This window comes from Lissotriton vulgaris, chromosome 2_1 (genome assembly GCF_964263255.1).
Source record: "Lissotriton vulgaris chromosome 2_1, aLisVul1.2, whole genome shotgun sequence".
NCBI classification, from domain to species: Eukaryota; Metazoa; Chordata; class Amphibia; order Caudata; family Salamandridae; genus Lissotriton; species Lissotriton vulgaris.
The window spans coordinates 1,674,467,054-1,674,494,618 of record NC_141687.1 but is presented as its reverse complement, the minus strand read 5'-3'; the positions used below and the strand labels follow the sequence as shown (position 1 = coordinate 1,674,494,618).

General features: G+C 47.3%; 1 protein-coding gene across 1 annotated transcript in view; it reads left to right on the top strand.

Moving 5' to 3' along the window:
* CEP85 (centrosomal protein 85) overlaps positions 1–27,565 on the top strand; it is a 413,787-nt gene that overhangs the window by 46,439 nt on the left and 339,783 nt on the right. The window contains exon 6 of the mRNA XM_086957634.1: positions 12,624–12,741. Within this exon, the coding sequence (XP_086813760.1) occupies positions 12,624–12,741 (118 nt within the window). The remainder of the gene's footprint in view (positions 1–12,623; positions 12,742–27,565) is intronic.

Below are 27,565 nucleotides of genomic sequence, written 5' to 3'. Positions count from 1 at the left end.
TCCAAGCCCGCCTCAGGACAGCCTGTGGACAGGAACGTGGCCAGACGCTACCGCCCGGCTCCGGGTGACCCAAGCTTCCTGTCGACCCATCCAACCCCCGAGAGCCTGGTTATCCAGGCCTCTAATTCCCAGACCGCGTTCCCGTCGGCCCCTCCCGACAGGGAATCCAAGAGGTTTGAACAGTTTGGCAAGAGGGTGTTCTCGTCCCTTAGCCTGGGACTGCGGTCAGTCAACACCGCATGCCTCTTGGGCCGCTACACCCACACCCTGTGGGACATGGTTGCGGACGTGCTGCCACAATGTCCTGAGGAGGTCAGGACTAAACTCGCCCAAGCCCTAGCGGAGGGTCGAGATGCCGCACGGTACTCTATCCGGTGCGGACTGGATACCACTGATACGCTAGGCAGAGCGATGGCCACGACAGTGGCAGTCAGACGCCACGCCTGGCTACGGTGCGCCAATTTTTCGGCCGATGTCCAGGCCACGCTTCTGGACATGCCGTTTGATGGCTGTCGCCTGTTTGGCGACCAGGCAGACCACGCGCTTGAGCGCTTTAAGGACTCCAGGGCTATGGCCAAGTCCTTGGGCCTCTCAGCCCCGCGCCAGCAAATGGGTGCCTTTCGCTCCTTTCGTGGCCAAGGTAGGGGCGCCCCCACACGGACCGTCAGCCACACGCCGCAGCAGAATGTCCAGCGCGGTGGCGGCCGTGGGAACCGCTGGGGAGGCGGTCGGGGTCCGAGGCGAGGCCAACCCGCACCCGCCTCAAAACCTTCCGAGTTTTCAGGCCCATGTGACGCCAGTGGGGGGCAGGGTCCGCCATCACCTCTTCCACTGGCGCACAGTCACATCGGACAGGTGGGTGCTGCAAATCGTCCAAAGGGGCTACTCCCTCCCCTCAGAGTCGACCCCTCCAGCCATGCCACCGCAGTACCGCCGCGTGTCGGGGGACCACTTGCAACTTCTGCAGGAGGAAGTTACGACTCTCTTGGCCAAGGGGGCCATCGAGCGCGTTCCTGGGCCAGAAGTGGGGTGTGGTTGCTACTCCCACTACTTTCTGGTACCCAAGAAGGGCAAAGGGGGCCTACGCCCTATCTTGGACCTACGGAGCGTCAATGGCTTCCTCCGGAAGGAGAAATTCAAAATGTTGACTTTAGCTCAAGTCTTGGCTGCCCTAGACCCGCAAGACTGGATGGTGGCGTTGGACTTGCAGGACGCCTACTTTCACATCCCCGTCCTGCCGGCCCACCGACGTTACCTGCGGTTCACGGTAGGCCTCGAGCATTTTCAGTTCACCGTGCTCCACTTTGGCCTTACACGCGCCCCACGGGTGTTCACGAAAGTGATGGCGGTGGTCGCAGCTCATCTGCGCAGGTTAGGGGTTTCAGTCTTCCCCTACCTCGACGACTGGTTGTTGAAGGCGGCCTCGCCCCAAACAGTCGTCAACCACCTCCAGATTACGGCGGATCTCCTGCACTTGCTGGGGTTTTCCATCAACGTGCCGAAATCACACCTGTGCCCCTCCCAAAAGCTCCTCTTCATTGGAGCTGTTCTGGGCTCTGCGCAGTTTCGGGTTTTTCCTCCCGAGCAGCGAGTCCGGGATATTCAGGCTTTGATTCCCATCTTCCAGCTGTTATCCCGGGTTTCGGTCAGGTTGACGCTGCGGCTCCTGGGGCTGATGGCTTCCTGCATCCTTCTGGTGCACCACGCCCGGTGGTGGATGCGGGCTCTGCAGTGGGACCTGAAGTTTCAGTGGGCCCAGCATCAGGGCAACATGTCCGACCATGTCCTGATCTCGGAGGGCACTGCGAGACAGTTGCAGTGGTGGCTCACGGACCGCGATTGAGTCAACGGCAGATCCCTCTCCCTTCCCTAATCGGGGCACGTAGTTGTGATGGACGTGTCCCTCCAGGGCTGGGGAGGCCACATGGGAGAGGCGGAGATCAGAGGCCACTGGTCTCCGGCGGAGTCCCAGCTCCTTATCAACCTTCTGGAGCTGAGGGCGATTCGTCTAGCACTGAAGGCATTCCTCCCCTCTGTCCGGGGGAGTGTGGTGCAGGTGTTGACGTACAACACCACCGCCATGTGGTACTGCAACAAACAGGGCGGTGTGGGGTCCTGGGCCCTCTGTCAAGAGGCTCTGCGGCTCTGGCAGTGGCTGGAACATCAGGGAGTGACCCAGATGGTTCACCACCTGGCGGGTTCTCTGATCGCCAGGGCGGACGAACTCAGCCAACGGTGCTCGATGGATCACGAATGGCGTCTGAACTCGGACGTGGCGCAAGGCATCTTTCTGCAGTGTGGAGATCCTTGGTTAGATCTATTCGCCACCGAAGAGAACGCGCAATGTCATCAGTTCTGCGCGTTGGAATTTCCAAGGCGGCACTCGCTCGGCGACGCATTTCGTCGCGAGTGGAGTTGCGGTCTGTTATCTGCCTTTCCGCCTATACCACTTCTGCCCAGAGTGCTGAAGATTAGGCGCGACCGGGCCCAGGTCATCCCTGTGGCTCCGGACTGGGCTCGAAGGTTCTGGTATCCCAAGCTACTCAACATGTCAGTCGGTCCCCCGATCAGTCTGCCTCTTCAGGAGGACCTTCTGTCGCAGCAGCAGGGGACGGTCCTCCACCCGAACCTGTCCCGTCTCCACCTCCATGCTTGGAGATTGAGCGACGGCAGTTGAGGCCATTTGACTTGCCTCCTGAAGTTTGTGATGTTATTCTGGCAGCCAGGCGTCCCTCCACTAAGTCGGTATACGCCTGCCGGTGGAACAAATTTGTGGCATGGTGCACAGCAAAGGCTGTGGATCCCCTTTCTGCCCCTCTTTCTGAAGTTCTTCTCTTCCTTCTTTCTCTTGCCCAGCAGGGCTCTGCTCTGGGCACTCTCAAGGGCTACCTTTCCTCCCTTTCGGCCTTCCTAAGGCTACCTGATCAACCTTCTTTGTTCAAGTCCCCTATAGTAACTTGTTTTCTGAAGGGCATCACGCACATGTTTCCACCTGTCCCTTTTGTGATGCCTCAGTGGGACTTGAACCTAGTTCTTACTTTCCTGATGTGCGCTCCCTTTGAGCCATTTCACTCTTGTCCTCTCCGTCTTCTCACTTTGAAGACAGCTTTCCTGGTTGCCATCACCTCTGCCAGAAGGGTGAGTGAGCTCCAGGATATATCTTGCAAACCTCCCTTCCTGTCTGTGCATTCGGACAAAGTGGTGTTGCATACCAAACCATCTTTCCTGCCCAAGGTAGTCTCTGCTTTCCACATCGGGCAGTCCATCACCTTACCTTCCTTCTTCCCGCCTCCGCATCCCTCAAAGGATGAAGAGCGGCTCCATCGTCTGGACCCAAAACGTGCGCTTTCATTCTATGTGGATCGCACACGCCAGTTCCGGGTGGACGACTAACTCTTTGATGGCTACGTGGGTGTGAAGAAGAGACGGGCGGTGCATAAGCGGACCATCTCTCGGTGGGTCGTCTTATGCATCAAGGCGTGCTACTCCTTGGCTAGAAAGGAGCCTCCAGTTGGGCTGAGGGCCCATTCCACTTGGGCCACGGCGGCTACTACTGCCCTGGGTCGGGGGTCCCCCTGCAGGGCATTTGCCAGGCGGCTACGTGGGCCTCGCTGCACACCTTTGCGCGAGGCACTACTGCCTAGAAAGTCCGGTCCTGAGGGATGGCTTCTTTGGCCGTTCCGTCCTCCAGGAATTCCTGGTGTGAGTATTGGTTCGCAGACCCACCACAGGGGTTGGTATTGCTGGGGTATCTATTCTAAGGTAAGGAATCTAATACTAACGTGTTTCTTTCAGATGAACAAGTTACTTACCTTCGGTAACGATATATCTGTAAGAAACAGTAGTTAGTATTAGATTCCTTACCGCCCCACCCATCCTCCCCGTTCTGCGAACTAATACCTAGGGTTAAGGTTATTCCCCTTTCAGGGCCCTAGTTTCTTGGCACCAGTGTTGGTTCTAGCATGGCTCTGCGTATCTGGCGCGGAAAAGCTGTGGCTAAGAACTGACGTCAGCGCGCATGGGCGGCGTCTAAGTACTCCGTCATTCCGGCGCAGACGACGCCGAAGACTGACGCGGAGCCAGAGATGACGCCTGACGTCAACGCAGGGGTATTGCTACGCAAAAATGTCCGGATCCAGTCTGACGCCTGGGGATATTCTAAGGTAAGGAATCTAATACTAACTACTGTTTCTTACAGATGTATCGTTACCGAAGGTAAGTAACTTGTTCTTTAGCTTAAAATAATTTTCCTTACATCTGTCTGGTATCACCGCACCAGCACAAATTTCCTATCACCCAGCGTTCCCCTTGGTCTCCCGATAAAAATGATACCTCACTTGTTTTGGTGTCTAATGCAGAATCGCCTAATATGTATATAAATATAGATAGATAGCGCTAGGAGCTCGCTGTGCTATCCCCTCAATCTGTTCTTGGCATTTCCCAGGTATCATTTCCCTTGGGAGAACAAGACAAAAACACTGGGTGGTAGGAAATTTGTGCCCTATGCTGTGATCCAAGACAGAAATGTGAGGACAATGTGTGTGTCTGTGTGATTCTGGGTAAATATTTTGGGGGATACATGCAAATCATACCTCCTCTGAACTCCCCTGGGTGTCTAGCTTTTAGAAATGTCTGGGTTTGGAAGGTTTCCCTAGATGGCCGCCTAGCTCTGGATCAAAACCGCAGGCAGGTGGGGCGAAAGGCTGAATAACCCCAAATAAATATGGGGCGAGCAGATGCCCTTGTCCAAGGGGCTGCTCCCCCTCCCTGGTGTCTAATGGTGGATTCCTGCTTGAGGATCTCCGTCCTGCAGTGACCCTCAAGCAGGGATTCACTAGAGAAGTGTACCATTGGAAATGGGAGATTCTTTCCCTTTCCAACAATACCTCTCCCATGTATTTTGGTGCTCACTGGGCTGAGATCGCCCCACGAGCACTGAAGCAGTGAAATGGGCTTGTTTCAGTGTAATGATGTCAGCGCGCCATGCACGCCATTGTCATTACATTAAAAAAAAAGATACCTTGGGAGGTTGGGGAAGCTCTTCACTCACCGCCTCCCCCCACCCCACCTCCCCACCTCCAGATGCTATTTTTTTTAAAAAAAAGGAAATTGCTCTGCTGTTTACAGTACAGGGAGTAGATGGGCTGAGGACGTAATGGATACGTCCTTGGCACACCAGCACCACAGTTGAGTATGTAACCGTTACGTCCTCGACACTCGTTGTTAAAAAGGAACAGTGACACTGCGACGTCCTTTTATAGGCACAGTCATGCTCTATTGCGCTTGTGCACATTTAAAATGACGCAGAGGTCTAATTTTTATTCCTACCAATCTGAGAGGTTTTGAAAAAAGTCAATGAATAGCGCAAAACTAATTTTTTAAATTTTATTTGTGGGGTGGGTGTGGACAAGTTGGCAACAATACAGTGCCTGGTCCTCCGCCCCCCCAAAAAACCCGAACCATGACTGTAAGCATTGTTGATTCGTTTGGTGGAAGAGGAGTGAAAAAGCAACACAGAGCGGGGGGGACAAGCGTACACTGGCGAGAGCAACATGGGGGGGGGGGTGGCTGAGAAATACACAGATGAGAGAGTAACCCAAAGCATGGCATTGGGGAAGAGAAATACACGAAGGAGACAGCTGGAGAACACATACACTCTTGCAGTGCTCAACAAAAAGAAAAAAGTAGTGCCTGGGAAATGAGCAGTGGAAGGACAAGTAACGCGGCTGCGCTCCATGGGAAGGGCATACTCAAGTCGAATAAGGAAAGCCCACACACTAACGAATAAGAAGCAAGCAAATGAGCTTCACAATGAAGCCAACCAATGCTAAGCAATGAGCAGGCTCTAAGCCTGTTGTAAGCCGATGATATGTGTTTTTTACAGTCTGGTTGGTAGACCTAAAAATGGCTAAGCAATGCACTGATGCAGTTGTTCCCCATTAAGTACTAGTATTCAATCTCTATGGTTCAGAAACTCGCCATTCATTAAATTATGGCCTAATGTTAGATCTACTGTATTCATAGCTCTTAATGTCTGTACAGAAATAAAATGGCAACTGTTTCTTAAATTAGCAATACAGCTGTTGGATAGTAGGGGGGGTCCATGTGTCTTCATTCTGGTCTTTGTATCATCCTGTGTATTATAAAAAGGCATTTTGGTAGAAAGGTAACGGGGGCAATTCTTTAAGTTAACAAATTGAGAGATGGTGTGGCACACCTATTTAAATGCAAGTTCAAACTGAATTACTCCTAAGTCAAATTTGTGCAGTCGTTTTTTGGGCGCCTCAGGAATGGTCTCTTCTGGCTGGTAAGAGACACAGAATTGAAAACTAGTGGCGAGTAGGTGTAGGAACTTCCCACACTGAATCCTGAAGGTGCTCCTATGGAGGTAATTACCTCCAGTATTTTCAGCAAAAGTACATATACAAGTTCAACAATCCAAATGGTTCAATGCGAATTTTAATCCAAATGAAGTCATATATTCATATTCATATAGACAGAATGGCGAGGTTCAATTCATTATACGTCTCAGACGAATTTGGAATCCAGAATCCCTATGCATTTTGGGACCAAGGTCCCTTCATCAGGGAATGAAGTTGATCTGTGAAGGAAATATACACTTATTTAGAAAGGGGACCCTTCCCTCAACTTGAAAGAAACACAACCATAAAGGTGAGTAACTAAAGTAACTCAAAAGAAATCAGGGATGATGAATGACTAGGTGAGGTTAAGAAGAAATTGCAAAACGTGCATTAAAATCGTGAGCAACCACCGAGGTGACACCGAAGACTAGCTTAAGGAACAGAAAAACAATGTGCCTCTTTATAGAAAAGTGAACCGAAGGGACAATCGAACCCCCTACGGAAGCCACGTTTAGTGTGCATACTTATGGAGTGGTATGTAAAAAGAACCGATGGTGCAGAGAATAATTCTTACCCAAAAAGTGCTCGGCGTTCTATGACCATTACAGACTCGATAGCAAGCGGTGTCGGAGTGTGGAAAAGGCAAACATAAATAACGGACCAAATTTGTCCCGTAACATAAACGAAGGACTTGCGCGGTGTCAGAAACATATAGAATGTGTTCACGAGTGATGTTAAAAACAAATAATGATAGTGAAAACGGGCCCGAGGGTTTCATGCGCGGATGTGGAGAAAACTTATGAGGGTAACCAAACAAGTGCAATTGTCTGTTGCAAAAATGCTATAATCAGGCCGGTGTCGGCCATATTGGATAAGGGAGGGTAACAAAGGAATAAACAGCTATCAGGTACAGAAACCATTATACGGCTCATAATAAACATAAAGACAATGTTCAATACTAAATACTGTATATCATTAAACGTATAACAGGAAAAGTAAAATTAAAGATGAGAAGCCACATAAACGGTGTGGTATAGAAAAAGTGTATTATAGAAAAAGAACGAGGGGAATTAAAGTCTTAGAGTTAGGAAAAGATTGAGTATCAAAAGAGTAAAGAAAATAAATATGGTGGGAAATTATATGAACCAAAGAGCTCGAGAGAGCACATAAGGAAAAAATCATAAGCGAAAAGACATGTAGGCTAGGCAGAAAAGGCATGTATGATAAACCAAAAGAAATGAGCAGATTATTAAAGGAAGCAACTATATTCAATCCTTTCGTTGAGTCCTTTTGGTTGGCATGATCCCAACGATTTGATCCAGAAAAGTTCACGTTGTAGTAATCTCTTTTGGATTATCCACGCCCGGTCTCATTGGAACAACCTCTAGTACAAGGAACCTTAGTTGACTTATGTTGTGCTGGGCAGATATAAAGTGAGCAGCAAGAGGATCAAAGAGCAAACAATTTGAAAAACATGCTGGAACTTAAACCCAAACCATCTAACATTGTTTTCTCCGGCACAAAACTCTGCCACAATTGCAGTCACTGCAATAATATAATTAAAGGTAACTCTATGAACCATCCATTATCTAGCAAACTAATCAAACTTAAAACGAACGCGACCTGCGACTCCATGAACTTGGTGTATCTACTGAAATGCCCGTGCGGCTTACCCTATGTGGGAAAGACTGAAAGGAAACTCAAAGTTCGCCTAACGGAACGTAAGAGTACCATAAGGAACAAGAATTTGAAATCTCCTCTTGCTGCTCACTTTATATCTGCCCAGCACAACATAATTCAACTACGGTTCCTTGTACTAGAGGTTGTTCCAATGAGACCGGGCGTGGATAATCGCAATAGATTACTACAACGTGAACTTTTCTGGATCAAATCGTTGGGATCATACCAACCAAAAGGACTCAATGAAAGGATTGAATATAGTTGCTTCCTTAAATGATCTGCTCATTTCTTTTGGTTTATCATACATGCCTTTTCTGCCTAGCCTACATGTCTTTTCGCTTATGATTTGTTCTTTATGTGCTCTCTCGAGCTCTTTGGTTCATATAATTTCCCACCATATTTATTTTCTTTACTCTTTTGACACTCAATCTTTTCCTAAATCTAAGACTTTAATTCCCCTCGTTCTTTTTCTATAATACACTTTTTCTATACCACACCGTTTTCATGTGGCTTCTCATCTTTAATTTTACTTTTCCTGTTATACGTTTAATGATATACAGTATTTAGTATTGAACATTGTCTTTGTTTATTATGAGCCGTATAATGGCTTCTGTACTTGATAGCTGTTTATTCATTTGTTACCCTCCCTTATCCAATATGGCCGACACCGGCCTGATTATAGCATTTTTGCAACCTACAATTGCACTTATTTGGTTACCCTCATAAGTTTCCTCCACATCCGCGCATGAAACCCTCGGGCCCGTTTTCACTATCATTATTTGTTTTTAACATCACTCGAGAACACATTCTATATGTTTCTGACACCGCTCACAGTCCTTCGTTTATGTTACGGGACAAATTTGGTCCGTTATTTATGTTTGCCTTTTCCACACTCTGACACCGCTTGCTATCGAGTCTGTAACGGTCATAGAACACCGAGCACTTTTTGGGTAAGAATTATTCTCTGCACCATCGGTTCTTTTTACATACCACTCCACAAGTATGCACACTAAACGTGGCTTCCGTATGGGGTTCGATTGTCCCTTCGGTTCACTTTTCTATAAAGAGGCACATTGTTTTTCTGTTCCTTAAGCTCGTCTTCGGTGTCACCTCTGTGGTTGCTCACGATTTTAATGCACGTTTTGCAATTTCTTCTTAACCTCACCTAGTCATTCATCATCCCTGATTTCTTTTGAGTTACTTTAGTTACTCACCTTTATGGTTGTGTTTCTTTCAAGTTGAGGGAAGGGTCCCCTTTCTAAATAAGTGTATATTTCCTCCACAGATCAACTTTATGCCCTGATGAAAGGACGTTGGTCCCGAAATGCATAGGGATTCTGGTTTCCAAATTCGTCTGTGACGTATAATGAATTGAACCTCGCCATTCAGTCTATATGAATATGAATATATGACTTCATTTGGATTAAAATTCGCATTGAACCATTTGGATTGTTGAACTTGTATATGTACTTTTGATGAAAATACTGAGGTAATTACCTCCACAGGAGCACATCAGGATTCAGTGTGGGAAGTTCCCACACCTCCTCGCCACTAGTTTTCAATTCTTTAAGTTAACAATCTTGGTGTTGCATAGTTGTTTTGGGATGATCATTTGGATGACTTATTACTACAAATCGTCAATAGCGCCTCATCTATAGTCTTCCATTTTGCTTATTGACACCCAAAACTAAAATCGTCTGGTACCAGGTGCTCTGCTTTGCGAAGCAGTGGCGCCTGAAGCTTTCTCGAATGAGGCAGTGCTGAAAGTGACCTGCTTGAGACCAATCGAACGTCCTTCTACAGCATTGTCCACACCATGGTACAACGAATGAAAGGTTTGCTAAGTTGTCTTTATCTCCATCTTGTGTTTTAATCCTCTGTTTCATGTTATGACTACTTGTTAAATACGTAGATTGACTATGACTATCCGCTAACGATGGTTCAACAGAATTACTGAGCTAGCTACAGTTTGCGATTTGAGAGACTGCCCTCCCTGAAGTTTACTACTTCGTTGTAGAATTTTGCCACTAAAATAGATGCACAATTGGTACCATCTGGTTATGCAGCAGAATAAATCGAGTTAAAAAGCTCTGACTAATCATCTCACTTTAAGAAGCATTTGGGCCCTAAATATCAAGAACAGAGTCTATTTGCACTGCAGATTACACAACGTCAACCACATGATTAACAATTGCAGAATTCACTCTCAAAGGTAATCTTACAAGAAAGCAGCAATGACCATGACTGCAATCTCTCAACGAATGCCGCATGTTGGGCTGAACCATGTAAGAACTTGCTATTCTGTTCCAAAAATCAGCATATCTGCATATCTTCAACCCGGCATATCCACAGAGGCCCACCCTGGCATATCGACAAGACAACCCAAACAAATTCTACTTATGGGGATGTTTCCTGTAATGGAGAATCTATCCTGTAACATTATCAGGTCTGAATGAATATCATGGTAAACTGAGAAGCACCTGAATTTTGAATCGATTAGATGAATTTTTAGTTATTCAAATGTTCACATCTTTTTCCAATTTGTTTTTGGGTTAGGAGAATGGGGGGCGGGGGAGGGGAAGGCACATTGCTTTTAATGTTTATATTTAGTGGTCCTGTTGCAGACGACTAAGGTATCCAGCTGTGCATATTCTTCTTAAATTTGTGGAATGCAGCTGTAGTGCATTCTGGTATAATGCAAATGATAATTAATTCCAGATGTTTAAATCTGTACAACATATAGATTTCTAATGTTAAACTTCCTCTCAAACCCCCCCCAACAGCCAGTCAAAACACCAGAATCAAACTTTAAAAAAAATATATATCATTTATATTTTGTTATTTTTTAATTCCTCTGTAGTGATTTGCAGAATATTGTCTGTATAATTACTTTTCTAGTTCCGAGCCAGCCAGAGTGTTGATCAGGATACAATGGTTTTCATGTGAAGATGGAAATGCACGAGAGTTAGTATGACTGAGACACTTCTCCTGTGCCGTTAATACTGGTAAAACCTATTAATGTATTTTGTGGTACTGTGAGCATTAGAATGACAAACCCCATTTAAGGACCCTGCCAAGAATGCCTAAGCTCATCTTTATGATGCCTCTTAAGATTACTTGGTCTACGGAGTTGAATACTGCACCAGGTAAGCTAAATGAGAAGGCAATCCTTGCAGCTGCTTGTTCTATTTCGTGTATAAGTGTGTTGCTCTTTCCGTACTGCTGCTAATCATAATCCGTCTCCTGCAGGTTTTCCGCTCAAAACTCTTTAGTTCAGTTGGCATTTATCACCTCATTAAGGTGATGGTGTTTATGTGTAGAATATGCACAGATCCATGGATGGTTTGAGGCAGTTGAAGAATTGTATTATAACAGGGCTTTTGCTGAATATATCGAGATAGAAGAGATCATTTCTGTATAAAGATTCATATGTTTAGGCAGGCTTAGAGGGAGATTGCTAAATAGCTAATAGATTTCACATGGGCAGTTTTTTCCAAGTCCTCTATCACCAGTTGGCTAAATATAGTGCAAATTGCTAGTCCTTTTTTTTTTTTTTTTTTTTTTTTTCTTCTTCTTCACTTACTGGAGCTTTTCTGTGATGAAAATGATAATCCTTTGTTGTATTCATAATGTTATTATAGGAGAATTTAGCTACTGCTTAATTGACTTAGATTTTACAATTGGAAAGACACTTGCGACATGAGGTGATTGGCTAGATTAATTGTTTTTCATTTTATGTTTGACTATAAATAGATTTTTGTGTTTTGTCAACTAAAATAAACTGTTTGGATGGCTGTCCATTGATGGTTGAGACAAAAGCTTTACTAGTTTGTGCACAAAGTTATGTACTTGAGGTCTGTTTTTGGCATCCTTGTTATAGGCTGACAAGATAAGTTAAATAATCTTGGTGGTGGAGGACAGGATGTGTATTTTTTTTAAAATGTTAAGGCTAGTCTGTCTTGACTCTCTGGAGAGGTCTATACATGCTTGAGCCTTAGTGCCTCAAGGACACACCCCCCCTTGACATCTGCATGGCTGCTATCTGAGATGCACTAAATACTGGAACACCGTGCATATGAAACATACCAACTCATGCAGTATACCCAGTTCTGTAAGACAATTTTGGTTACTTGATGTCGTACTGTGCATCAGTAGTAGTAATGTCTGCGATTGCAAGACCGGATTGATGGTGATCTGCAAATTATATTACCCGGTATTTATTTTTGGGGTTGCTTCAATCCCTTAATAGTGGATGATATGTCTAGTTGCCACTGTATGAAATGGACTAATTTGTAGAAAGTATGGTGGACCAGTAAAGACTGGTGCCTAGTAGCGACAAGTGCCATGTGCCCTTTGGCTTCTTCCTTTGAAAGTGTAATTAGCTTGCTCCAGTGCCCTTCGGTGCCATACTCTTCTTTTCAGCTGACTGAAGGGCCAACTGTACTGTAATGAAAAATATAAACACTAAAGTGTTTAGGGTAGTTGATATGAGTTTTATGATGTTTGTTATATGGCATGTTTGATCCTGTGGTCCAGTATATATGGTCACTTAGAGATGACTGGAATTATATTATCCTACAGGCAGAGACAACATATCGCTCAGCTAGAGCAGAAGATGCGTGAGAGTGAGCTGCAAGTGCACAGTGCCCTTCTTGGCCGGCCGGCACCATATGGAGACCTTTACGTGCTGAGGTTGCAGGTACGTCCTAGCTTACTACCAGGGAAGCATCTTAAACACTTCCCCATTTGAGACCATTCGTTTGGCAGATTGCCTAAATTTTAATTGCTCTATCTTACTGGTTTTAGAAGTGGGCTTTGCACATGCACATCTGATAGACCCTTCTAGCCGCAGATTCCTTACCTTAGAATAATCTACAGGGATCAGACTGTCTGGAAATTTTCAAGCAGCACCCCATCATGTCAGTTGGTGGCGTAGTTCGGGTCCGTATCTTCCACGCTAAAAGTGAAAGGCACAGATCCTACATAGTTGTTGTCCCAGCGTCCTACTGTTCTTTTCTTTCTGTGCCAGTCCGTGCCAAGGAGGAGGGTGCCTCCTTCCCAATGGTGTTACGGGAGACAGCTGAGATCTTGAACGTTTAGTTGCCCACAGTGGCAGTCGGACTATCTTCTGGACAGAGGTTCTTCAGCCAGGAGTCTCACTTTCTGGACCTTCACTCCGATTTAGTGAAGCCATTATAGGTGTCTTCCTGGGGACCTGGTACAAGCCCTGCAAAGGGGCTTCTGTGCTCAGGACAATTGACTGTCACCATCACCCGCCTTCCGAGGATCCCACTTTCTTGGTGCAGCAAAGTTCATCACCAGATATGGGCTTGACGTGACAGACTAACTGGGCAGAGCGATTTCATAGTCGATGGCATGAGTGGCTGAGAACCACTGGCTTCTCTAGGGATGTATGTAATCAACGGGAGAGTAAGGGTTTGAGCGGTCACTCTTCAACCCCTGTTAATCAAATTACAACAACAAAAGAGTGACTATTACTGTGAATTCATAAGTGAAAGCATGTCCCTACCTCCTGGAAATCAGTGTTGGAAAGAAAAAAAGAGGGAAAAATTCATAAGGACAAAAGACTGAGAAAGAATAAACTTATTTCTTAAAAGAACCCTCACTCACCCTAGTGGTGACATGCTTCATCATGGGGTTCCCTCAAGAGGGACCGAGTGTCCCCCCTGTGTGCTGTGACGCCTGTGATTGCAGCGGAGCAGGTTTCTTTGTAAGTGTTTTATTATGTGAGTGCTCAGTGATGTGAGTGTGTATTAAGAGATCACAGCTGGACCCCAAAAAACTTTATTAGTGGACCAGCTGTTCACATTAAAAACGGTGGAGCCACGTGATGGTTTTTATTAGAACTCCTGTGTCCACGTGTAGATGGTCCACATGTTTCTGCTGTATACTGCGTGCTATGCTCGGCTTTCTTCAGGACCAATATGTATGAGATCCCCCGGGGGGGTCCACGCTCGCTAAGGCGCGTCCACTCCGTGGGGACACAAGTGTATAAAAGGTGAAAAGTATTTCCTTTTTAGACTCGCGGTTTTACCCGCAGCAAGTGCTCCTAGGATTCGCCTGGAGACAAAGTCTGTGAATCAACACAAAAACAAGACACACATAAATATTATGTATATAACAAACAGTCTCATTAACCGGAGATACCAGAGCCTTATACAACACTAGGATACCAATCACTTCTAGGTCTCCTACAACATAACAATCCCATCTGTATACAGTTTCTGAAGTGCAGTTAATTTCATGGTGGGCTCAGTGGAGTAAGATCATGTATCTAATGGACAGCTACTCTAGTCCAAAAGAATCTATGCTTCCAAGATTGAAGTAGTGAATAACTCTATTCTCAAGGGTAACCAACCAACCACTAAAAGTTTTCACACGATGCACAAAACACAAGGTATGCAGGTAAACGGCAAGTTTTCACCACAAAAGTTTTAAAGAAGAATTAAAAAATGATAGTAAAAAACGTTTATTTATTCGGTTTCATACAAATATATTCATACACAGTTAAAAATATATACATATATCGATTTGTAGATACGCAGTTATACAAGATTTAAAAAACATTTTTTACATCCCTGTTTTAAAATTGTTCAAGAGGGCTGGAGGCTGCCGAACGAGCGCAGTTTCCAAAATGTAGGTAACTCGCTCACATAGAACTACCTTGTGAGCAGTGGTGTTGGAAACACACTGGTTTACCACCAGTATGCTACAAACAAATTGCATATCGCTCATGCGGTAGGCAGCTAAAAAATTATATTACGGGAAAAGTTCTCTTCCGGTGAGCGATGTAGAAACACTAGACCGCTAACTTAACCTCTCTGGTGAACAGAGCACGTAACTTTATTAATTTAGTTTAGTTTAGTTTTTAAAGGAGTTTGTAGAGCGCTTGGTAACACCTCCCGGCGTGTCCTCGCGCTGTGGAGAGAGAATGCAACAGCAGAGAAAAATCCAATCACACAGTAAAGAGGCAGGTTTTCAACTTCTCCCTAAACATGATTTCATTACTCTCCAACCTGATATCCAGAGGCAGGAGGTTCCATTGCTTGGCAGCTAAGGTGCGGAATGATCTGCCTCCCATTCTAGCTTTTTTGGGGCAGGTAGTTCTGAGCAAGCCCATTCCTTTGGATCTAAGAGATCTATTAGGTTCATACACAGACGCCAAATCAGACATATATGCCGGTGCTCTGTGATGAATTATTTTATAGCACCAGAGCATAGCTTTAAAGGCAATCCTCTTACTGATCGGTAGCCAGTGGAGGGCTGCTAGAGAAGGGCGTGAAGGAGCTCGGCGGGGAAGCCTTAGCACCAGGCGAGCTGCCGAATTTTGTAGAACTTGTAGCTTTTTTATGTTTTTCTCTGATGTCCCCATGAGCAACACGTTTCCGTAATCAATACGGGACGTTATCAGTGCCTGCGTCATGGTACGCCTGGAGTTAATGGGTAACAGGTCGAGGGTGCGGTTGAGGGTTTTCATCACCCCAAAACATTTGCCAACAGTCTTCTTTACGTGGCTGTCAAAGGACAGTTTATTGTCCACCCATACACCTAGATTCTTCGCCTCTCGTGCAGGCGAGGGCAGAGGACCCAGGCAACTGGGCCACCACTCTGTCGTCCATTAGACCTCATTGCCTCCAATAATGAGGACCTCTGTTTTTGTCCCATTAAGTTTCAAACAGTGTTCATTCATCCACATAGCCAGTTTGGACATGCAGGCATTGAAGTTATCAGCTTCCTTAGAAGGGGCTTGGGTCAGAGATATGAGAAGTTGCGTGTCTCGGCGTAGGAGACGAGCTCCACGCCGAACGACTGCACCACCTCTGCCAGAGGGGCCATGTATAGATTGAACAGGGTGGGACTCAGGGCAGAGCCTGAGGAACCCCCTGCTCAAGCATCACCCTGTCGGAGAGGAAAGTCCCTCTTTGAACTTGGAAGCTCCTGTTAATCAAGAAAGATTTCAGCCACCTCAGTGCCTTGTTGGTAACTCCTGCTTTATTTAGACACTGTAGCAAGATGGAGTGTGCTACAGTGTCAAAAGCGGCACTGAGATCAAGCATGATGAGGGCCATTGTCTTTCCCTCATCTGCTCCCTCACGTAAGGTTTCAGTGGCCCTCAGGAGAGCTGTCTCCGTAGAGAAGCCAGTTCTAAAACCCGACTGAGATTTATGGAAAACATTGTGGGTCTCAAGATGTTCCATAAGTTGACTGTTAGCGATTTTCTCTGCTAACTTGGCCACATAAGGTAGCAAGGATATAGGTCGTAGGTTATCCATTGTGTCCATGCTGATGTTTGTTTTTTTCTTGATGGGTAAAACTATTGCCTGTTTCCATTCCTCCGGAAGGCAGGAGGTTGTAAAGGAGGTTTGTAGTAAGTGCCTGAGATGAGGTTCTAATACAGGAAAGGCTTCAGCTAAAATTTTCGGGGGTGCCGGGTCCCGGGGAGATCCCGATTTGATTTTGTTGCACATTTTGGACAGGATTTCATAAGAGGGAACTACAAAAGATTTGAGACATACAGGTGTATTTACAAATTTATCATTTTCAGTGAAGTCCGTGGCCGGATCTATCTGTTTAGAGAAGCTAGTATAGATTTTGTTAATTTTGCCTGCAAAATACTGTGCGATGTTATTGCACGCTTCCACAGAATCATTTTGAGCGGGGGGGGTCACATCCACTATGGATATCTCTTTGTATATCTGAAACAGTTCCTTGGAGGAATTGCCTGCTTCAATAATACGGGTGTGATAATGCTCTGCTTTGGCCAGACAAACTGATTTGTAATATTCTCTCTGTGCTGTTTTATATTGTATCTTAGTATCTGCACAGAAGTTCTGGCGCCATTGTCCAGCACTGTAGGAATCATGGACTAACCTCTGCTACTCTTCCAATGTGTATTAAAAAGGATAATTTAGGAAGCTTGTTTTTAGTTGCCCTTCGTTCTGTTAGAACTTCCTAAGGTGACCGGTGACAACATTAATTGACAATAATGCCCCCAGCAACCACCGGTAATGACCGACATACATTAGCAGTCGCTCAGGCATTCATCTTGGATGTCTGCTGTTTTAACAAACCTTGTCACACAAAACAAAACAAAACACCCATAATTGAAATATACCACATTGGACCATTCTAATAGTCAGTGGTGGTTTTTCAAGGGGTATGCCAATTTCAAGTGGTATTACTCCAAGGATGTAATAATCATCATTACGTCCAGAGTTGCACTCAGGGTTTATGGGCCTTAGCAAAGCTTAAAGTGCACAGGGAACCAGATGGAGCTTATCAGCGTCTCAGAACACTGCCCCACAGTATATCATCATTCAGACCCATCAAATGTGTAAACAGGCGATGCACCCACCTCTGTTCCTTTTCAAAGAGGCCATTTTCAGTATCATGCTGCAGGCGCTCGATCACTGTCCAATGGATCTCATTGGGGGAGTGCCTATGTTCTAAGAAGTGTGTGGTCCAGCTGTGATCTTTTAATACACACTCACATCACTGAGCACTCACATAATAAAACACTTACAAAGAAAAGGGGGACTTCAGTTAGGGACTGCTTACAAGCAGGCCACTCGGGTATGGGATTAAAGTTCCTGGGGTTAAGGTCAGCCCTGCAGGGGCCAACAAAGCACACAGGAGCTGCACTAGCAGCGGCACAGGGGCAGCCGGGCGGAGGGTGCCAACAAACCATCTGGGGTGGGCCTGTGCCTTCCATTGGAGACCTTCGGTTTGGCCAAGTTGCTGCAGGCTCAGACAGGTAGACTTCTGAAGGTGACCACCGGCTAGAGATGTAAGTTGGGTTCTTTTTTTTTTTTTTAAATTTTTAAAACCTTTATTGTAATAAAGCACACAGCTATTCAGCCTAACATCCCGGAGGCAAGGCAGCATGGTGTCAGAAGAAGTAGTGTGCAAAGCGATTCATATCAGGACAATGCAGGTCGTTTATTTTATATACAAATAAGAACCTAAACAGAGGCGCCCTAGGGCGCAAAAGAAAGGCAATGGAAAAGGAGAAGTGCCTATGAGTCAGTAGAAGGCGTCAGAGGTCAGGTAAGATTTAGAAAAGAACGTAAGTAGGATGTAGGAAGGGGGGGGGAGGAAGGAACAGGAGAATTACAACACGAGTAGCATAGCTGGTGTCATCGGTTATGGTGACAGGTGTTCGTCGCGGGGTATCGGCTCTGGTGGCAGGCACAAGTCACCTCTGTACGCATTCCATGCCCCCCACACCTTATTCCATGTCTGAGGCCGCCCCCTGGCAGTATACACAGTCTTCTCACGCAGCATACACCAATCCATGTTGGCCTTCCATTGTACCACCAGGGGGGCCGTGTTGGATCCCCATTTCTGCGCTATATCCCTCTTGGCGACCATGTTGCCCAATGTAGCCCAACGAGTCTGCGCCGTGTTGTAGTCATTCGGCTCCCAAACATTGAGGAGGCACCTACGCGCCTCTGCTGCCAACTCAACTCCAGTCACCTCTCTCATCACTCGATGTACCCTCTCCCAATAAGGGGCAATAACTGGGCACTCCCATATTATATGCATGAAAGTAGCAAGGGCTCCGCAGCCACGACGACAAAAGCCATCAGGCGAGAAGCCCATACGCACAAGCCGGGGACCGGTAACATACACCCGGTGGAGGATCTTAAACTGCACCAGTCGCAGACGCGAGGAAATGGCGACCTCCTTAGGGGAGGACACAGCACTCTGCCAGTCCTCGTCGTCCAGTTCCAGGCCATCGGCTACCCACTGTTCCCGCAAGCGCTGGAGGAGGTCGATTCTAACATTAATCAGCTTCTTGTAGGACAGAGAGATAGCGCTATCTGGCATATGCCCGTCCAGGACTATGTCCTCCAAGGGGGAGCTTTCGGGGATGCCTCCCTCCTCCGGTCCAGCTGTAGTTATCGCATGCTTGAGTTGGACATAGCGGAAAAACTCCGTTCCACCCAGTTGGTATTCCGCCTGTAGTTGCGGAAAAGTCTTGACTTCCCCCCTGGCCAGCATGTCCTCCACTCTCGAAATACCTATGAGGTCCCATTTGTCGAAACCCTTGGTATGCCAGAGCTTGCCTAAGATATCAGAATCGTATAGAGGGGTGAATTTCGTCAGTCTGCCCTGCCAGCCCTGTATCTTATTGATCGTTCGCCACGTGTGTACCGCCGCCTTGGTCGGGCCTGTGAGGCGCCGATCGAAGGATTTAGAGTAGAGGGCGCGGTAGTAGTTGCCCCCTTGCAAGAGCCATCTATCCATAGCATAGCCCGGGCTGTCCACAGGCCCGTAGAGGCCATGGTTAATAGCGGTAAGTTGAGAGGACCAGTAGTACCTCCGCACATCTGGTAACGCAATGCCCCCATCATACCACGGCAACGTAAGCTTCTGGACAGCGACGCGGGGCCGACCATCCCAAAGCAGGGTGCGCTGCAGGCTCTCAACCTCCCTGAAATAACGAGCCGGAACAAGGTCCTGGGTGTTCTGCAAGGCATATAAGAACCTGGGCAGGGACATCATTTTAAATAGTGCCGCCCGGCCCAGGAGAGAGAGAGAGAGAGGGAGCTTGCGCCAACCCTCCACATCCCTCCGCAGTCGTTGGAGCGGAGGGAGTAAGTTGTGGTCATACCTCGCCTTAGGATTATTCGATATATAGATCCCCAGGTACTTGAAGCCTTGCCCGGCCAGTTGTATGTTGCAACCTCTGGGGAGGCGCGGCGTGTCACCCTTAAGGATGTAAAGGGAGGATTTGGCCCAATTAATAATCAGGCCAGAATAGCGCCCGAACAACCTGAGCACGTCACACGCCACAATAAGCGACTTACAGGGGGAGGTGAGGTAAAGCAGGATGTCGTCTGCATACAGGGAGACCCTGTCCTCGAAGTCCGGGGACCAGGAGATCCCATGCAAGTCAGGGTGCGAACGTAGCATAGCCGCGAGTGGCTCCAGGGCCAACGCAAACAGGAGTGGAGACAAGGGGCAACCCTGTCTGGTACCACGATGGAGCGCAAAAGGGGCAGACATGCGGCCGTTAACTGTGACAGCGGCCAGAGGGCAAGCATAAAGAAGTTGCACCCAGCCCAGGAAGCCCGGTCCAAACCCAAGCTTTGTTAGTACCGCCCATAAGTAGCTCCATTCTAGGGAATCAAAGGCCATCGTGGCATCAAGGGAGGCAAGTACCGCCGGTTCCGTAAGGGCGTGAGCTCTGGCCATGACCCCGTGCAGGCGTCTCAGGTTGAGGGCAGTGTTGCGGCGGGGAATAAAACCGGATTGGTCCGGGTGTACCAAGTCGCTGATAACCCCGACCATCCGATTAGCCAGTAGTTTAGCCAGGATCTTGGGCTCCACGTTAAGGAGAGAAATGGGGCGGTAGGATCTACAAACATCCCGCGGCTTGCCTTCCTTAGTAAGTTGGGTTCTTGGGGGTTGCCTGGACCCCGTGGGTTAGGCCACCCAAGGTCATGGGATGCAGGGGCATCTGGTTTTTTTACCAGCTCTGGTTGCGGTGGGCGGGGGGGGCTTCAGTCTTGGGCTGCAGGCGTCATCTTGAAGCTTGAGGGAGGTCGGGGGATCACCAGATCCCAGGTACGGATTTCTGGGGAGACCTCCTTGTGGTGTTGGGCCACTTGAACTTGAGCCGTGGGCGCCTGTTGCAGAATCTCGAAGTCAAGATTTTGTGGGAGAGTTTTGGCTTGAGCAAATCACGTGCTCGAGGGAGACTGAGTTGGTTAGTTGAGTGTGGGCAGTTTCCTCCGGGCTCTGGGGGATGCTAGCTGCTGGACTGCTGCTGTAGGCAGGTCGAAGACGAGACAGGCTGGTAGGGTTTGGGCCAAAGCAGTTGGTATCCTCTTATTCGTGGTTCAGCACCACTCTTTGGTCTTTCTTCCTCAAATCTGAGGAGGCAAGGTTCAAGGTTGGCCCATAATACTAAATTTAGGGGGCATTGAAAGGGGTGTGCAGGTTGGTATCAATGGGTCCCTTCCTTGGGATGGGTACACCCCCTATTATGCCATCCTCCAGTGGGAGGGGGCATGAGTCCCTCCCTAATGTGCTGCGTCTCGTCCTCTTCAAGATGGAGGGGACTGAGATGTGTGCTTCACCTCGTCTTCCCTCACCTGAGGGGTGGGTTTGGCAAAGGTGGGCACACCTCTCCTCCTAGTTTGGTTTTACTGCTGATTCTCACACCCAAAGTGGGGGGCAGAATGGTTGGGTGCCAGTTTCTGGGGGCAGCAAAAGGCAGGGACAGTTTCCAAAGGCAGCAGGCCTTTAAAGCTTCCCCTCCGTGAACCCAGCCCATCCTGGGGGAGGAGGAATGACACCTCTGCCCAGGATGGGCTTTGTCTGTGGACTCAGACTGGAGGCTCTCTACCCAGGGGCACAGAAACATGTCTGCCGTTGGCAAATGGCGGACAGCCACTTTGGAACCACACCAGGGTAGACTCTGACTGCATTTTACATTAAATCTCACACTGGCATCAGTGGGTTTAATGTGCTAAGAAGTTTGCTACCAAACTTCCCAATTTTTAGTAAATTCATTATGGAGCTGTGGAGTTAGTAATGATTAACTCCCAGACCATATACTCTTTATGGCTTTACTACACTTACAATGTCTAAGAATAGTCGTGGACACTGTAGGAGTACAGGGCTCATGCCACTGTATCTTCATATGAGGGCTGGTGCACCTGCTAGAGGGGTGCCTTACCTAGGCTGCAGGCATGGCACACATGGATGTGTGCCATGTCGACCCTTCACTTTTCTCTGCACCAACACATGCAGCCTACAATTGCAGTGTGTGGGTGTTAAGGTACAGGACCTTAAGGGTGGCTCAACAGGTTCTGCAGTACTTCCCTGGTCACAGTGCCCTTGGTACCCAAGAGGCTTACCAGTGGCCAGAGATGTGGCAATTGTGGGTGCAAAGCTATAGCATGGGGAAAGAACACAGGCCCGGGCAATCTGATTGGGAGGGATTCAGGGCACACGAAGTCAGGTTGCATCAGATGTTGGGCAAAAAGTGCGGGTTAACAAAGCAAACACAAGGAGATGATGGGCGGAGCACTGAAACTTTTCAGACACTCACTCCCAATTATAGATCTGAGTTGAATCCATCATCATTCTTTAGCTCACTTCGTCACTCCAGTTCAAACCCAGCTATATGCAAATCAATCTTTACCCTGTGCTTCATGGGAACAGTTCAGCCCGAACTGCCAAGGCGGGTCTTCCCTGGACTGGTAACAAGCATCCTTGGGATACCCATGCAAAAGGAGGACCTTTCCTACAACATATACATAAGGTTTATTTTAAAAAAAAAAATGGTGCTCTTTGAGTGATCACACGATGCAAGTCAAAGAATTAACAACCGGAGGATAACTTGGAAATTTTACCAGAACTAAAATGGCGGGAAACCTAAAACTGGCCACAACAACTATATAAATGATTTTACCAGAGCACTGGTAGACTCATGAGCTTAGCCAAATACAAAGTTTTAAGGTGGCCAACACAATTTTTAAAAGGCTTTGTGCCATGTAATTTCATGATGTTTCGATTCAAACAAAATTCCATGGTCTTCATCCAGACGATAAGAATGTGCAGCGCATGTAGATCCCACCACATCTAGTGTGGACACAATATGCAACTTGCAAAAACATTATCTTTGGTCGAAGGTAGAACTAATCTGAAAGTTGCCAACCTTTTTGTCTGTGTGCACATATCAGGAGGAGCATGCCCACTGCTGATTTAGTGTTTACTCCAGTATTGGAGCTTTCATAGATTCACATGTCTGAATCATTCCCTGTCGTCGAGCCGGTAGTCTCCGGTACATAAAAAAGCAATGCTTAGTAGTATAGCAAACTGAAAAGAGGCCTAGGCCCATTTCCCTTTTGCAACCCATAACCTCCGTTATGTAAAAGAGACCAAACTTCTCCCTGAACCAATCAGAGATACTCACCCTCTAGAACCTCTTGCCCCTCAGATTTTCGACCGCACGTTGTGCTAGGGAGTCTCATTTGAGCTCTGCTCAAACTCTACAGTTTTCTATTTCAATTTGAATTGGACTTCATAGTTCTTCAACTGATTTGGTAATTTTGATTACAGCCTACTTGTTCACCAACTCCTGAGAATGGCTGACCAGTATAAAAAAGTTTTATTTAGAGCCTGTGCCACCTTTTCTAAGAAAAGGCTGTATACAGTCGACTCTCATAAGGATTGCATCTACTGTCTTTATCCAGACCATCAAGCAAAGGATTGTAAGGTGTCGTACCTTTTCAAATAAAACATTGAGTGATCGTAAAGGAAGGCTTTTACTATGACTTCAAAAACTAAAGACCAGGAAAGTAGTCTTGTCTAGTGACAGTGATGAGGCGTCTACATGTCTCAGAAAAGAAGCAGATCTCCTCAGACTCATACCTCAGAGGAACGACCTGAGAAGGCTCTTAAAAAGACCACGATAGGGTCTTCTGGGCGCAGTCCCTCTAAATCTCCTCCAAGCAAAGAAAAGGAGAGCAAGGGTCATGCTTCAGGTGTAAAACATACAAAGAGGACAAGCTCTGAGCCCTCAAAGTCACCCCCTAAAGTCAAACATTCCTTTAAGAAGCCGGCCTCTACACCTCCTGAGGGAAAATTGGAAAAATCTGCATCGCCGACTAGGAAAATGGCATCGCCGTCGACAAACTGAGGTAAAACCTACTTCTAAAGCTATATCTCCGTCGACGGTGTCGACGCTGAGATCTTTGACGATGTCGACGGTTACAACAGCTACGATCACTTCGTCGAAGTGATCATCAACAACGACAGTAACAATAACAGCAGCGTCAACGGCAGCATCGACAACTGTTTCTTCGCGGGCGATCTCGTCGACTGGCTCGTCGATGAGAGAAAACTCCCCAGAAAAACAGGAATTTGCCAGGAAGAGGAGAATTACCCCAGAACTTACCTCTCCAAGTAAAGTGACACCTCTGGTACCATCCCACCTGTTAGAGGAAGAAGAGATAGAGGAGGAGGAGAATGATGGGCGCCCTTTTGGCTACGCCAGTAGCCCGTCACAGTTGCATGTAAAGTGCCAAGAGGATGACTCTGAGGACGTATATGAGGGGTATCTGGACCGTCCCCAGCAACACTATTGCCAGGACTATTGAGAGGATATGGTGAGTGTTCCGTCCTCATTACTAACAGATCTGCAGTTTATGCTGGAGGATTATAAAGAGGTATCCTGTGCCTTATACCTCTCAAGAGCTACCAGTGGCTACGCCTCACCCACGTTCTATGCCAAGTACACCAGTGCGAAGGCGCGAGGTTTTACCAGAGCCCTTGCCTAGATCACCACTACCAAGATCTCACCAAGAACCAGTGACCACTGATGAGGAACAAGAGGAGGGAGAGATAACGGACTCTAGCAGAGAATGGGATTATCTCATTCCGTCGTGGAGTGGTGTGGCTCACTGGTTAGAGGCGGCAGACCCGGAAGCAGAAAACGGCCCGGGACCAGGGTTCAATTCCCGACGCGGCAGGGTCGTGGACCAGGGTCAGCGGACTCGCTAATTCTCGCCTCGGTGCCTACTCTAACCAGGGATCACACTCGGCAACTCTGGGCATTAGCTTGCCTCATCTCTACAACGCCCCCCCCACATTCGCCGGGGATGCCTGGTTTCACCTTGGAGATACCCAGTAGGGACCATCTCACAGGGATAGCCAGGACGGGTTCCCCAGCGGTCTACAGCGCCACAACGCCTCAGGGCAGCAGTGCGCTTTACAAGACACATTACATTACATTACATTACATCTCCTTCACTGAAACCTGTTGATTCCCCACTGGAGGACATTGGGGGGGGGGGGGGAGGGGGGGGGGGTGTTTCATAATTTAATGGAGAGAGCTGCAAACAGATTTGCGCTCAGCATGTCATCGGACAAGACGGAATGTTTCTTGTACGATTTCAAGGAACCATACCTCAAGGCAGTTCGGTCTCTCCCGATTGTCAGTCATCTATGGGAGGAGGGCCTAAAGGTAATTGAGACACCTGCGACGGTGACTCAAGTACTTGCCAGACTGGACAAGAAATATAAAGCACCTTCAGATGCTCCAGCTTGTCTACTAGGCCACCCCAAGCCGAACTCCAGTATTAACCCAGGCGGCTCAGCAGAAATCAAGAAACCCATTGGCTCCTATTACGACACCTCCCAGCAGAGAGGGTAGGCGATTGGACAACGCAGGGAAGAGGTTTTCCTCCATGTCTGCCCTTCTAGTTAAGACGGCTAATGCCCTGGCCATTCTGGGCAGGTACAATAGGCAGGTGTGGTGTGACCTCTCTCCTTACATAGACCTCATTCCAGAATCTGATAGACAAGAGGCTAAGAAGATTCTCCAAGAAGGAGAAAGGACTTCGGTGAAGTCATTGATTGTGCGATGAACATCGTAACCACATCCTTCAGGTCTTTGAGAGGAGTGGCAGTCCCACGCCGGCAAGGATGGCTAAGAGCAACAGCGTTTAGGCCTGAAGTCCAGCATAAAATCTTGGACCTTCCCTTCGATGGAGAGGATTTATTCGGAAAACATATCGACGAGACACTGCAAAGTATCAAAAAAGATAGACACCGCAAAATCACTAGGAATGCTGCAATATCGGAAGGTTCCTTTTCAAGGCTCTAGAGGTAGAGGGCAATCATCTTATAGAGGAGGATACCAGCAGGGCAGATACACTTCTTACTCCACCTCATCTCAGCCCTACCGTCAGCAGTATACACAATGTCAAACAGGAGGCTACACAAAATCTACTCCTAGAGGTAGAGGAGGTTGTCCGGGGAAGGACAACACCCGACTACAATGACAACTTTCAAGATCCGGCTACACCTATCCCTCTTACGTCACATGTTCCCCCTGGGTGGAACAATTGCTTATCATTTTCAGAATTGGCAACAAATAACTACGGACCAATGGGTCCTCAACATAATATAATTTGGACACACATTAGAACTTCTACAAACGCCCCCCTGTACTCAGCCGAAACATCAAGAGGTTAAGCTCTTGCATCAGATGCGTCGGAAGATTCAGACAATGCTCAGAAAGGGAGCAATAGAACCGGTATCAAACTCCCAGAGGGGAAGGGGATTTTATTCCAGTTTTTTTTCTAGTCAAGAAAAACGTTCTCCAACGGCGTCCTATCTTGGACCTCAGATCCCTAAACACCTATTTCAAGAAACAATCTTTCAGGATGGTTTTCCTTCAAGACATTCTGCTGCTCTTAGACCCAGGGGATCATATGACCACATTAGACCTACAGGATGCGTACTTTCACATCCCCATCCATCCTTCCCACAGGCAGTACCTTTGGTTCCTGGTAGCCGGAGAACATTACCAATTCAAGGTACTGCCTTTCGGCCTGAAATCAGCCCCAAGAATTTTTATAAAATGCCTGGCTCCAGTGGCAGCTGTCCCAAGGAAACAGACACCAATTATTTCCTTACCTGGACGACTGGTTGGTCAAAGCGCCATCATCAGCCCGGTCGTCAACCGTGGCTTGCATGGAGTTTTTTACCAGGTTAAGTCTGACTTTAAACACAGAAAAGTTATCCCTTCAGCCGACACGAAACATCCCCTTCTTGAGAGCAATACTAGACTCAGAGGTAAACAAAGCGTTCCCCCCCTTCCAAGGAAAGGCAGCTGAGAATAATATCTCTATCCCAGAGCTTTACAAGAAGAAAGTGTATTTCAGTACGCAAGTACAAGTCATTACTGGGAACTATGTCATCTTGCATTCCCCTCGTACCTTTCTGCAGATTAAGGATGTGTTCGTTGCAGGAGCAACTGGATCTTCAATGACATCAAACAGAGGGATCATTCGACGACTTAGTCAAGGTAATGCCGACCATGATCCAAGCGACAAAATGGTGGATTCAAGGGCAGAACGTCTCACAGGGTCTTTCATTCCTTACAGAGCCAGCCCCACTGGTGATTACTACAGATGCATCCTTAGAAGGCTGGGGAGAGTTCCTTCAGGACCTCTGAGTCAGCGGTCGCTGGAAGTTGCACGAACAGCAAATGCACATCAACTTATTGGAACTCAGAGCCGCCGCTAAGCATTGCTGGCTTTCATACCAAGGATACAAGGATCAGCTGTTCTAATAAGAACGCACAGCACAACAGCGATGCACTACTTGAACAAACGGGGAGGTACAAAATCACTCTCCCTGTCTCGAAGCCCAGAAGGTATGGGAATGGGCGCTGCAACACAAGATATCACAGCAGAACATCTCCCAGGGGACTAGAACGTCAAAGCAGATACACTCAGAAGGCTCAAATCCACCTGACCAGAGTGGGAGATCAACCAAGGGATTCTAGACCGCATCTTCCAAAGATGGGGGGAACCGACAGTAGACTTCTTTGCAACAGCGGAGAACAAGAAATGCCGGTTCTTCGCAAGCTGGCTTCCCCAACGGGGATCCTGGGGAATGCGTTTTTGATGGCATGGTCAGGCGTCTTTGCCAACGCCTTGCCTCCAATTCCCCTCCTGCCACGCATTCTTACG